General features: G+C 45.7%; 1 protein-coding gene across 1 annotated transcript in view; it reads left to right on the top strand.

Annotated features, from left to right (window-relative positions):
• The window catches only part of PNPLA7 (patatin like phospholipase domain containing 7), a 125,517-nt gene that overhangs the window by 88,624 nt on the left and 23,570 nt on the right, over nt 1-13,323 (top strand). The window contains exons 27-28 of the mRNA XM_030507443.2: nt 1,737-1,893; nt 10,342-10,458. Coding sequence (XP_030363303.1) covers nt 1,737-1,893; nt 10,342-10,458 — 274 coding nt within the window. The remainder of the gene's footprint in view (nt 1-1,736; nt 1,894-10,341; nt 10,459-13,323) is intronic.

The following is a 13,323-nucleotide window of genomic DNA, read 5'->3' as shown; positions in this document are numbered from 1 at the left end:
GAAATAGAGCACAGGAGGAACAGGAAAATCGGCAAAGGAAGATTTTTGCTGCTCTATGGCTTAGACTGCAAACTATCCATCCAGGTGCAATGAAATCATTGACTTGCTTGGTATTAAGTGGACAAAGCATTTGAAAGCAGGGGCTTGATAAGGCGGCAGTCAACCTCCGCTGCTGATTTCTCTTTTCCTGTAATGGTTCTGTAGGACACATCCCCTCTACCATTAGGGGATCAGTCTATAAGATCAGATCAAATGTTCCACCTCTGCTCTCTCATCTCTGATTGTAGGTTGTAGCAGTTGCTTCAGAAATGTGTATGTGTAGCAATTAGCAGCTGCTGAGTTTCTGAACCTGAGGTTGCACCCTGAGTTTTCATGTTCAGTAGCCACTGACAGCCTAGTACCTTTGATTCAACCAACCCACATTTAGATCCATTTGTGATTTGACCTTGTCAGCATGTGGTGACAGTGGTTTCCTCAATTTGTGCTTTACATACTCATGTCTGTGTGTAAATTCTTTCCTTTACGTTAAACTTCCTGCATGGAGGTATCATTGGCTGGCCCTGCATATCCCATCAGTCATGATCTTCCCCAGTCAGAGATTTGAGTCTAGTTTCTTTTCATGTGGAGTCCTTTCCATATTCTGCTCAATTCTTCTCTCTGTCATTTTCTAGTTGTGCTATTTCCTTTTAGTGAGGAGTCTGAGCTTCCTTGCAGTTTTCAAAGTGCTGGTCCATCTTGGATGTATGTTCTTAAGTTTTCTGGTTTATTCTGCCGCCTTTGATTTGCTTTTTGGATTTCCACTGAGCACTAGGTTGATATTTCTCAGGGAGTACCCACAGTAGTTCCAAAATCTCTCCAAGTGAGCAGAGCTAGTTAAGAGCTCATTGCTGTAGGAGCTTTGCTACTTCTGTTCTTCTCTTGTCCCATCAGCACTGAGGTTCATCTGTTGTTTATCACTTTACTCCATCACTGCTCTGAGTTCCTTCTGCACTTCTTGAAATCAGTTTACTGTCCTGTAGGAACTTGTATCATCCTCAAATCATAAAATCCCAGCCTGGTTTGGGCTGGAAGGGACCTTAAAGCTCATCCGGTTCCAACCCCTGCCACGGGCAGGGACACCTTCCTCTAGAGCAGGTTGCTCCAAGCCCCTGTGTCCAACCTGGCCTTGAAGACTGCCAGGGATGGGGCAGCCACAGCTTCTCTGTTGCCTCTTTATCTGCCCCTTTCCTGGCTCTGTGTGCAGATGAAACTTCCGCCTTCTCATCCCTGTTTGTCTTTTCTTGCTCTTTGTTTTCCATCTTCAAATTGATTGTTAATCCATGCAGTGACCCATCCTGTGGTCCCAGGCTGGCTGAGTTTCTTTGAAGAATCACTGGAAAAAAAACATGTGGAAAGGTCTCTGAAATCCAGCCATCCCTGGCTGTTTTGGAAGAACCCCAGTAGATGTTTTGATGTCATTCCTCCCTTTAATCCATGTTGACTTTTCCCTCACATATCCTCTGGCTTGGTTCTTGGCTGTTGTTTTCATGTTGCTGCCTTTCACACTGCGGTCAGGCTTCTGCTCAGCATCTCCTGGGATCCTAAGGGAGTCTCTTTCAACATTCCTGCATTCCTAATATTTGTTTCTGGCAGTTCAGCTGGTGCACACTCACATTCCCTTAGAAGGTGGAATCCATGTCTTTATGCTCTTTTAGTGGCTGTTTGTCTGATCATGTCTTTTTCTTTCCTTGGCACAGGGGCTGCTCCCAAGTGGGTGTGATCAGAGCACTGATTGAAGCTGGCATCCCTGTGGATATGATTGGAGGAACATCTATTGGTGCCTTCATGAGTGCCTTGTACGCTGAAGAGCGCAGCTACAATCAGATGAGGATCAAAGCCAGGCAGTGGGCCATGGTAAGCACTGGGAATGGTGCATTTCTCTCCTCAGATGGCGTGCAAGAGCTTAACCACAAGCCTTTGCAGGCAGCAGCCACCCAAGGCACGTTCGGGTGCCTGCACAGCCAAACCAACCCTGCCTGGCACGAGGGAGCAGGCTGGGGAAGCTGCTGGCTCTGACAAGTTCTAGTCACACTATAAACGTAGAGTGATGTTGTTCAAGTGTGTTACTCTGTGTTTATTGTTATCTTCTCTTTTGATGTGCTGGAATCTGTTTCCTTTCCAACTCCCAACAAATGTGTTTCTCTTTTGTATAATTTTCTCTCTTTCGTTCTCACATGCTGTCATTTTTCAGTGGAACTGATTGACAGAGGTAATCCTTCTCTAAACTAAATACAGAGTGTGTCAATCACGGGATAGCCTCAGAGCTCCAGAGTGGTGGTACCCTGGTTCAGGAGAAACTTTTAACTTTAAATATTTAATAGAAACAAAAACATATTATCACAGTTAAACCAAGGTTTGGGAAGGCTGTTTTAAATAGTGACTCCTGTGAGTGCATTTGTTGATAACATACTGGGGAAAAATTGTACTAGCACCAGATGACTCTGGTCAAATTGACTAAAGGTGAAGATTTGTGTTATTTCTGCAGTTTGGTAGTGACAACTTTGTATTGTTCATATGAAAACCACATTTTCCTGTTGGTTTTCGTATTGAAAGGGAATTTTCTAAATTAGATTAAGCTCTGGGTGTGCTTAAATCTTGAGGTTTAGGAGTCTGCAGTTGGCATGTGAGTACTGCTTATTTTCCCCAGGTGTCTTCTAATCCACCATGGCTTTGAGATGAAATCTACTGTATGGTACCACTTTGCAAGCCAGATAGTCCAGGGCATTAAAATACTTACTGAGGCTGCAGCATGTTCATGCTGTCCTGGTGGGCAGAGGACCATGGGGCACTGTTTCACCTCCCTGTCACTGTTTGCTAGAAGAATGTGGATTTTGGTGCTTTTTATGTAAGAACAGCCTGTGCCTGGCTGGGTTGTGAGGCACCCAACCCAGAAACTGTTTATGATACAGAGCAGTTTGCTGGAGTCACAAAACTGGAGGAGGCTTGAGAATCAGGACATAAAAGCAACTGTACTGAATTGTATCAGACATCCATTTAACCTTGGACTCCTTATTTCCCACATTGGTCACTTCCAAATGCGGCTGAGCAGGATGAGCACGTGGTGATCCCTCCCTGCAGTGTTTTCCGTGCCTCACTGCCTTCCCTCCCTTGCTCCTGGTTAGGCTACAGCGATGGAATTTTCCTCTGTGCACTTGTCCAGAGGATTATCTCCTCTTGCCTGTGAACTTGTCAGATCTCTTCTGCACAGGGAGTGATGAGAGCTAGAAATGCTCCTTTCTGGGCTTCTCAGCACTGTGCTCCCATTGAAGCTGCTTCGTTTCCATCATGGCAGCTCTCAAGTTGGCCAGCCTAATGTGGAATCACGCAGGGATCGTTAAAGATTAAATGAAGAAATTTAACCTATTGATTAACTTTTTGAACACAAATTGCAAAGCTCAGAGAACGTTTCACAAAGGAAGAGACAGGTTATGGCCCAGCCTTGGGCTGTTTCACGTATTGGAACCTTGAAATCTGCAAGTAAGTCACTGGAGGAGAGGTTGATGACCTCTGTTAGAGCAAACATCTCATCTTCTTAATGAAGAATGGATTTTCTTGAGGTTTATTGTGAGTGTTCTGGCAAGTTTGGCAGCTCCACATTCAAACCACAAATTGTTCAGGGTTTGAGAATGAAAATAGAGAAGACTGTTCTGTTTGAAGCTCTTTCCACTGTTAACAGCACTGACCAGCAAAACAGTTGCTGTGTAAACTGCAGAAAGCCCTGAAAACCCTCACTCCAGGTCAGATCACAGCTAATGTACAAAGTAAATTGAGGGATTATAAATCTTTTTAACACTGGCTCTTCTGAGTTATTTTCCCTCATATTGTGTTGCAGCAACTGTAGGCTCATCGAGGAGAGTGGCTCTTTTCACTGGGGACCACTTCTGTGGTAATGTCAGGGAGCTTTGGGGATTCACAGGACAGCAGGTCAAGGGAGGGGATTCTCCTCCTCTGTTGCGCTCTGGGGAGACCCCCCCTGCAGTCCTGATCCAGCTCTGGGGCAACAGCACCAGAGGGACGTGGAGCTGCTGGAGCGAGGCCAGAGGAGGCCCCGGAGCTGCTGCAAGGGCTGGAGCAGCTCTGCTCTGGAGCCAGGCTGAGAGAGCTGGGCTGGGGCAGCCTGGAGAAGAGAAGGCTCCTGAAGGGGAGACCTTAGAGCAGCTCCAGTGCCTAAAGGGGCTCCAGGAAACCTGGAGAAGGGCTTTGGACAAGGGCCTGTAGGGACAGGCCAAGGGGAATGGCTTTAACCTGCCAGAGGGGAGATTGAGATGAGCTCTTAGGCAGAAGCTCTTCCCTGTGAGGGTGCTGAGGCGCTGGCACAGGGTGCCCAGAGAAGCTGTGGCTGCCCCATCTCTGGCAGTGTTCAAGGCCAGGTTGGACACAGGGGCTTGGAGCAACCTGCTCTAGTGGAAGGTGTCCCTGCCCGTGGCAGGGGGTTGGAACTGGAGGAGCTTTAAGGTCCCTTCCAACACAAACCAGTCTGGGATTCTATGACATCCATCTGAAGGGGCTGAGCACGAGTGAGGTGACAAATCCATCAGCTAAGCCGCACATTCCCAGTGTCCACGAGTTGCAGGCCCGTTTTTGCTGTCCTGCAGAGCAGCATTGCTGATGGCCAGGACCACAGCAGGAAGCAGCTGCTGGGCAGGAGCTGCTCTGGGGACCATCCTTCATTAAGCCAACGTTATGCCCAAAGGCCAGAGCGCTCTGTGCCACGAGAGCTGCTGATTCTGCTCCTCTAAAGCTTGTGAGCTGTTGCTGGGGAAGGTGAGTGCTGAGTGCTCTTTGTGCAGAGCCTTGCAGCCTGGCGTTCTTAGCCTGTGGGGGTTTTGAAATGTCTTCATTGTGATAGATTAGATAACTCTGATGGTTTTTAATTTATTTTGCTATCCATCAAAGTAAATGTCCTGCGGTTATTTCTCTTTTTGGTATTTTTAGCAATAGGCATATCTCTGGTTGTACACTTGGGGCTGGGAGAAGGGATGTTTTTAATGGGATGTGTTTTTTGGACCTAATGAAGCAGGAAAGAAATAAATGACTCTTTTATCAAAATACAGAGAGGTATGAAATTACCGGTCAGGCTATTTATTATGTATTGCCTCTGTGTGCCCTCCGTACCTGTGTTTAACCAGCAAATCAAGCACTCAAAAGCTTTCATGTTTGCACATTGTTGGGTTTTCTTTATCTTTTTAATTGAAGAATTAATATTTTAATGATAAATATTTCCCAAGGAATGGAATGTTCTACTGTTGGAGGGAATATGGTCATAGGAATGTGGAGCTAAAAGCTTCCCAGAATGGAATTAAGAATTGGTGAGTAGGATGCTGCAGTCATTTGCTGTCTGTGAATGCACAACAGCTAAAATAGATGGGGGGTTCTGAGGTCGCAGTCATGGGGTTCTGCCTCTCCCTAACACTGCTCTAGTGTTTGCACACTGGGACATTCTGTGGTTTAATGAGCTGATCTAGCCAAAAACTAATCTTGGGTTTATTTTCCCTGTCACACTGTTTCTGCCAGCTCAGCTCCTCGAGCTGCTCCCTGCAAAGGCAGCAGTACCAGCCCAGGGCAGGGGGGAACCATCAGCCTCAGCTGGGGCAGACCAAGCTGCTGTTAGACTGGATCCTTGTACTCTTCTTTATCCCTTATAACTGTTTTTTTTGAGGGGGAAAAAAGCTGTTCTTTGCCAAAGCAGCATGATGCCTGTGCCTGTGTTCGACCTAGTGCAGGCTGAGCATGGCTTGGGAGCGTGGTTCAGCAGAAGGGGTGGTGGGGAAGGGTGTGATGCCCACCTGACAGGGACCACAAAGGTCCTTTCTCTGAGGATGTCAGAGCGCATCGTTAGGAGGTGCAGTGTTCTGTAATGCTCTTTGCATCCCACACTGTTCCTGTGTGACAACAGCTACAAGGACAGATCCCTGCCAACAAATACCAGGCAAACGTTGCCAAACTAGGTTGGCATGAAGGGCAGGCAGGATATTACGGGAAAGATACCTCCTGGCTAGAGGAGACCCACCAAATAAACTGGTCCCCAGGTGAAGGGAATCTTGGTTTCTGTGCCTTAACACCAGATCAGCCACAGCAAGAGGTAAGATGGGCTAAAGCAGCTTTAAAGCACACAGTGAATCCTAAATAAAGAAGAGGCTCGTTACAGATTGCCCACTAATGAATGTGCATATGTTGTCTCTTCAATTGGGTTGATGAGCTGTGAACCTGCTTTAGGTGTCCTCCAGCCTGCTAGTGCTTGAGACGGGCACTCAGCAGCACCCTGGGGCTCTTCAATTGCATCCCTAAAACTTCATCAACCCATTTAGGAACTTTTATTCACTGCTTGCAAAGATTAAACCAGGGCAGATTGCTTTTCCTTTGTAAGCCAGCTGAAGGGTTCCCTCTGGTTGTCTTTCAGCTGGAATCCTGTATGTGAAATTATTAACCACAGGAGACAAACGTACTGGGTGTGTTTTTGTTAAATCTTAAACATTTGTTCTGTCAAGAGGTACAGGAAAAATCTATTTCATGTAGTGATAAGGCCTGATGGTTCATATTTACCATTGCAGTTGTATTAGTTGAGGTGTTAAAATTAACCCCAAATCAAGCATTATACTTTGGGAAATTCACATAAAGGGCTGCATTGCAAAATCCAAACATGCCTGTTGCTTTGAAATGCCCAGCGAAGGCACCAAACCATCCTGCCTCTACCTGGGGCCATCACATCAACTGATGCCCGTGCAGATGGCACGTTGATGCTACAGGCTCAGAACACGTGAATCTGATTTGGAACATGCAGTTAGTTGCCTGGTTCTCTGCTTTACCCAACTCTGAGATGGCTGCAGTTTCTCAGATGGATTAATTATCATTTTCTTCAGCTCTTAGATTTCTTAATAGTTTACATTTAAATCTGAGCTTCCATTATCTGTAATTCCTGCCCTTGGGATAAATCTGTCCCTGTGGTGCTGTTAATCTGTTGGCCTGAGTTATGCTTTGGCTTTTGTCTTTAACATTTTTCTCTTTGTGAATTCCTTTGCTGGTTTCACTGAAAAGGCACCACAGGGAATTCTTGAGGCCATCTCTAGTGGTTTAAAAATATTTAATCTGTTTTGCTGTTTTAAATTTTTGTTCTTGCAACAAGTTTTCCCCTACCCTGGCTTTATCTTATACTCTGGAAGACTTTAAAATCCTGGGATTATCCTGGTTTTTAACACCAGTTTAGCACCATTCTGCATCAAATAGTAACATAGCCAGAGATTATAATTCAGGGTTTGTTTTGTCATCATCACAGAGTCATAGAATCCCAGACTGGTTTGTGTTGGAAGGGACCTTAAAGCTCATCCAGTTCCAACTCCTGTGCCACGGGCAGGGACACCTTCCACTAGAGCAGGTTGCTGCAGGCTCTGAGCTTTCTTGTCGAGCCCTTTAGGCACTGGAGCTGTTCTAAGGTCTCCCCTTAGAGGGAGAATCCCCTCCCTCAACCTGCTGCTCTGGGGGTGCAGCCCAGCATCATGCGAGTTTGCCTTCATCAGTTTCTTGCTGAAGTTGCCTTTTACCACAGGGCGGCTTTTAACAATAATAGGGTTGAAGGTGATCTCTTTAGAAAGAAAGCTCACTTGTGCAGCAGAGCTGTAGAAATGAAAGTTCATGAGAAGTTAATTAAGAATTTTGAAGTAGCTGCTCCTTCTCAAGAGAACTGGTAGAGATGCCCTATGGCCGAGCTGGACTTCCCATCATGGTGCTATAGGGGACTGGAGCTGCGTTGTTCATGGGGACACCGGTGTTGGTCCTTGTGCTGTTGTTTAGCAGAGAAGTCTGAGGGGAAGCGGAAGCCAGGAGGCTCTGGCTGCCTTTCCAAAGGGTGATCTTTAACTTGATTTATCTTGAGAGCAGTAGGTGGTAGCAGCTATTCTTGGAAGGCAGAGGGAGGCTGTTGGCCATCAGAGTTTGCTAAAAGGGCATCTTCTAGTTATGAGAAATGAGAATATTAAGAAATAACTGTTAATTAAAAGTATTTTGTTCATGTACAATATTACTGCAAGCATTAATTGAGGGAAAATGTAGAGGCTCAGCATTATAAAGATCATTTGCAACAAGGATGGCCCAATGTTTGGTGCCGAGTTGGAGAGATTTTTCTTTGGTATTAAATAAAGAACTTTCTGTAAATGCCTTTCCCTGATTTAATCATTCTAAGTGATGTCAGAGACCAAATCCCTATTTTAAGTACAAACCTAATTCCATTTAACTCTGACGCTGTGGGTAGCATGTCTATAGTTAGGTTGGCACACTGTCCTCACCCCCTCAGAACCCAACATGAAGATGTGAATGAAGGTGACAGGTTCATAATGGGTTTTGTGCTTAGGCTTTTACATTCTCCTACGTTTCCTGTTTATATGTTTGTTTTTAAGGATCTTTTTTAATACTTGGACATGTATTCTCTGGGCAGATATCTAATATATATTTAAAAGCAGCTGGACATAACAATGTAGGCTAATCCTGCTCTTCTTTAAGTCATTGCTAGAGTAAAGCCAAGGCCAGATGTTGATCACAGATGCCTTACTAGGCTGCAGGGTCAGAGGCTGTCTCGTGCTGTAGGTCTCTGCCTGGGTATGATGCTGTGTTGTCTGTTGTTTGTGAAATTGTAGAGAACATGTAGAGAGAGAAGATACCACATCTAATAGAAATATTTCGTCCAGTGAAACCCTATTTAATTGCACATTAGTTAATTGTGGTTCTTTGGTCTTCCATTGCATGGAAGTCACAGCTTCTCTGGGCACCCTGTGCCAGCGCCTCAGCACCCTCACAGGGAAGAGCTCATCTCGATCTCCCCTCTGGCAGGTTAAAGCCATTCCCCTTGTCCTGTCCCTCGCAGCAGCTCCGGGGCCTCCTCTGGACTCGCTCCAGCAGCTCCACGTCCCTCTTGTGCTGTTGCCCCAGAGCTGGACCAGGACTGCAGGGGGGGTCTCCCCAGAGCGCAGCAGAGGGGGAGTTCTGCTGCTCACGTTCTGGGGGTGCAGCCCAGCACACAGGGGGGTTCTGGGCTCAAGCATGCACTGAAGCCGGGTCATGGGGAGCTTCTTGTCAACCAACGCCCCCAAGTTCTTCTCCTCAGGGTAACTCCATCCCCTCTCTCCTCAGCCTGTGTTTGTGCTTGGAATTGCCCTGACCCTGGTTCAAGACCTTGCACTTGGTCTTGTTGAACTTCATGAGTTTTTAACCGAGTATGATGTAATATATATATATATTAGGCATTGAATTTTGTTAGGATTTACTAGGATTTGAGGCCAGTAGCGTGGTTATGGGACAAATACAGCAGCCTCAATGCTGTAGAGTTTAGGTATTTTTATCATTTTATCTTGTAGGGTAGTGCACAGATGTGATGCAATTGAAATGGGATTAAAAGAACCCAGAATCCATGAAAGCTTAATTACAGTGTATGTGTGTTTAGAAGAGAGACATTTGACAGTGCCTGCTGGTGGTGTGTGATACAACAGGTATCTATAGTGCTTGAAGAACCCTACCATGATCTAATTTGTCTACCTTGGGTAGGGTGCCGTTCGCAGTATCCAAATGCTGGCTGCCAAGCAGCAGGTGAAGGGCACAACTCCCTCCGGGAATGACAAATAACAGACACTGATTCACAAACAGTGTGTTTAAAGCTGTTTAACATGGGACTGACTTCACCTTGTTGCAGTCCTAGAGAATCACATACATGTTTCTGTAAGTGCTTACACTGAGGCAGATAAAAGATTTAAGACCGGAATTAAAATTAGGTGTGATCCAGAAATGAGAGATGCAAAGATAGAGATTCCAATATTACAGATTTAGGATTTCCTTTCCACCAGTGAACTGTGGAAATAATGATGAAGGGGGAGATAACTAATAATATCTTTTTGTTATTAAAAAAATAAGAAATCAAGAATTAAACTGTACTGTTCGTGTGCATTTTTTAAGGCAGAAACGTGTGTCTGTGCATGCTTATGTAGAGCAATGCTTTGATTTATGGGTAGAAGGGAAGCAAAGTGAATTTAATTTCTTCCACAGCCTTATTGCAAACTGGCCACAGGGTTTGCTGCTTTTTGGGTTAAATTTATGGCACCATAAACCAGAAGGTAAGTAAGAAGGTGTTACTGGTTGTAGGTTTCGTAGTTGTTTTTCTGTCCCCTTGATAACTTTGCACTTGCAATGGCAATGCTTCCAACATGTTGGCTGTAGGATCTGGAATACGATGTCTCTCCAATTGCATACCTTAATGCCTGCATTAATGTGGATTCTTGCATATATTTACCTTTCAAATGGCTTTTCTTTTTTTCTTGTTAGGTTATAAACTCTGTGTTTAAGACTATTCTGGACTTGACATACCCAATAACCTCTATGTTTTCGGGAGCGGCTTTTAACAACAGCATCAACAACATCTTCAAAGATAAGCAGATAGAGGTAGGTTGCTTGTTCACTTCCTGCACAGTAAGTGATGCCACTGTGTTCTGTTGCAGCAGAAATAGCTTTCTTCCATGCTAATGTGAGATACGGGGCTGTGGGATGACTGAAAACATGTGAAAACTGGGACTGTGGTGTTACATGAATATAGGAAGGAGCCTGTGAGAGTGCTGAGGCGCTGGCACAGGTTGCCCAGAAAAGCTGTGGCTGCCCCATCCCTGGCAGTGTTCAAGCTCAGGTTGGACACAGGGGCTTGGAGCAACCTGCTCTAGTGGAAGGTGTCCCTGCCCGTGGCAGGGGGCTGGAACTGGAGGAGCTTTAAGGTCCCTTCCAACCCAAACTATTCCATGACTCTATGATTTTGGTGGATTTAGAAAATGCAAGGAGTAGATTATTTGTAGCTCCCTCTGTTCTCTTTGACAAAAGGGTCCTGTTGTCTGAGAGCAGAAGTTAAAATTGTGTCACTAAAGTAGAATTGCTCAGACTGTTTTATCATTGTTATTCTGCAAATCAGGCCTCAGAGACCCTTAGGGCACAGCAGAAGGTCTTGAAGAGGGTAGCGATGGGTTTGGCTTTCTTTTTACTTGAATTTTTATGTTTTAAGCTAGAGTGAATTTTAATGAACAGCCCATTGAAAACTGCAATAGCATCCAAGTATTTTGGTTCCTGTTTTGCATTGGTGACCTTTCCGTAATTGCTACTTGTGTGGTGTGCCTGAGCTGATGGCCACCCTCAGAATCCCACCTACCCTCCATCCCTCAGCAGTAGCAATTCATAAAGCATGTTATCAATGGTTGCCTTCCTAGCTCACCAAGTCCTGCAATCTTACCTCATTTGCAGTTTTAAGCAAATTATTCCTGTGCTTGGAATCCTTGTGATAAAGATTAAGTGGAAAATTAACACTCTATATACTTATAGAAACACAGAATCCCAGACTGGTTTGGGTTGGAAGAGACCTTAAAGCTCATCTCGTTCCAACCCCCTGCCACGGGCAGGGACATCTTCCACTAGAGCAGGTTGCTCCAAGCCCTGTCCAATCCATCCTTGGTAATTTTCTGCCAAGAAACCAGAGCTTCAAATATATTTAATAAAATCATGTAAAATAGATCTGCTTCAAATACATTTATTAAAAATAATCTAAAACATTCCCTGCTTAAATGCAAGTATGAAAGTGATTAATCATCACGTGGCTTAAAATAGCATCTTGCTGTGCAGAGTGGGGCTGGAAACAAGCAGGTTTGAGAGTGATAAATCCTTCTGAGGCTGGAATTATTTTTGTTTTGTTGTTGGGCAGCACCAGCCCCACTCTGTCAGCTCTTTGATCAGGTGTGTTCCTTCCTGAAGCCCTTCAGCTCCTATCTTTGGTTTCAGCAGTGCCTGGTAGGCAAACATGTGATTGTCCGATGACTGAGGCAGCCGAGGAGCTGCCGTGCAAAGCCCCCAGACCTTCTCGGTGGTGGGAAGTGTGGTCTCCTCTTGGGTAACGTGGTGTGAATTGCAGGTGGTATATTGCAGTGTGAGGCTGTAGGATAACACCAAGCAGAGCTTTGAGAGGGAGGGAGTGACAAAATGGAAGAGAATCGCTGAGCTTAGTTGGCCCCAGCTTTCCTTGCTCGCCCCATCACTGCTTTTGATTTCAGCAGTCAGTTTATTGTACTGGCCTTCAAGATGCAGCAGATTCCTTCCTTATGATTGTTACAGCTGTAGTTGTATGATCTGTTCTAACCTTGCAGTCACAGGAATGTTTTGTCCAAGAGAAATCCAGTCCCAAGGCATGCGGCAGTGTCACAGAATCACAGACTCATTTGGGTTGGAATGGGCTTTAAAGCTCATCCAGTTCCAAACCCCTGCCACGGGCAGGGACACCTTCCACTAGAGCAGGCCCTGTCCAGCCTGGCCATGAGCATCTTTGTGGGCATGTGCTGATCCTTCAGTCAAAACCCTTCAGTCTGTGCTTGAGGATTTCCTCACGTTGAAAAACTTCCATCAGATAAAGAAAGAGAAATGCCGGGTAGCACCTCAGGGAAGGAGGCAGTTACTCCTCCATTGCAACTTGTGTTATCAGCACAGGGTAACTAACCATGTCACTAGACAGATGGAAATTGAAAGCTGCCCAAGTGTAAAGGGTGACTTAGAAAGTCACAGAAGCTGATCTCGGACGCATTCAGCCTTGAGCAAATGTTTTCTTAAAGCATTATTTCAAAGCATCCAAACTGGAAACATCCATCTTCTCTCAGTAGATGGAGTGGTTTTGGAGGGGGGTGTTTAGCAATGATTTCCAACTGGAAATACATAGTAATAAGAGTTAATTATAGCCTTACAAACAGGTTGTGTTTGGATGCTTGGCCACAACTGCCCTTTCCTGAGAGCATCCACAGTGACCAGGGCTGAACCCCAAGATGCTGGGGTGGGCTTTGGCCCTTGTGTCTTTACAAAAGCTTAAAATCAGGAAGCACTGTGCCAGATCCTCCTTTTTGCTCCCCGTGGCTGTGAGGCGGCACTCCTGCACGTCTCGTGCGTGCCCTCATCCCTCTCCTGCAGCAGCAGCACTTACGTTGAACTGTTATTTCTGACATTGAACAGGGGGTTCCATTTTCTCCTCAGTTTGCTCTCCAGCAGCCTGTGGAATGTAGGAGGCTCCTGGTTCCCGGCACGCTGGCTGGGGGTAGCCCTGGTTACCAGCCACCCCCGTGGCTGCTGCTGCAGATGTCAGCCAAAGGAGCTCCTCCAGAAGAGCTCAGCCTGCACCAGTTCCTCAGGAAAGCACACGGGGATCCAGGGCAGGGATTGAAAGAGATTTCACAAGAAACACACGTATTTTCCCCTGAAATTACCCATCCTTATGAGAGAGCACCAAGCTCTGGA

The sequence above is a fragment of the Strigops habroptila genome, chromosome 15 (genome assembly GCF_004027225.2).
Source record: "Strigops habroptila isolate Jane chromosome 15, bStrHab1.2.pri, whole genome shotgun sequence".
In the NCBI taxonomy this organism is placed as follows: Eukaryota; Metazoa; Chordata; class Aves; order Psittaciformes; family Psittacidae; genus Strigops; species Strigops habroptila.
Note: the sequence above shows the minus strand (reverse complement) of the source record. Positions and strands in the feature narration are given on the sequence as shown.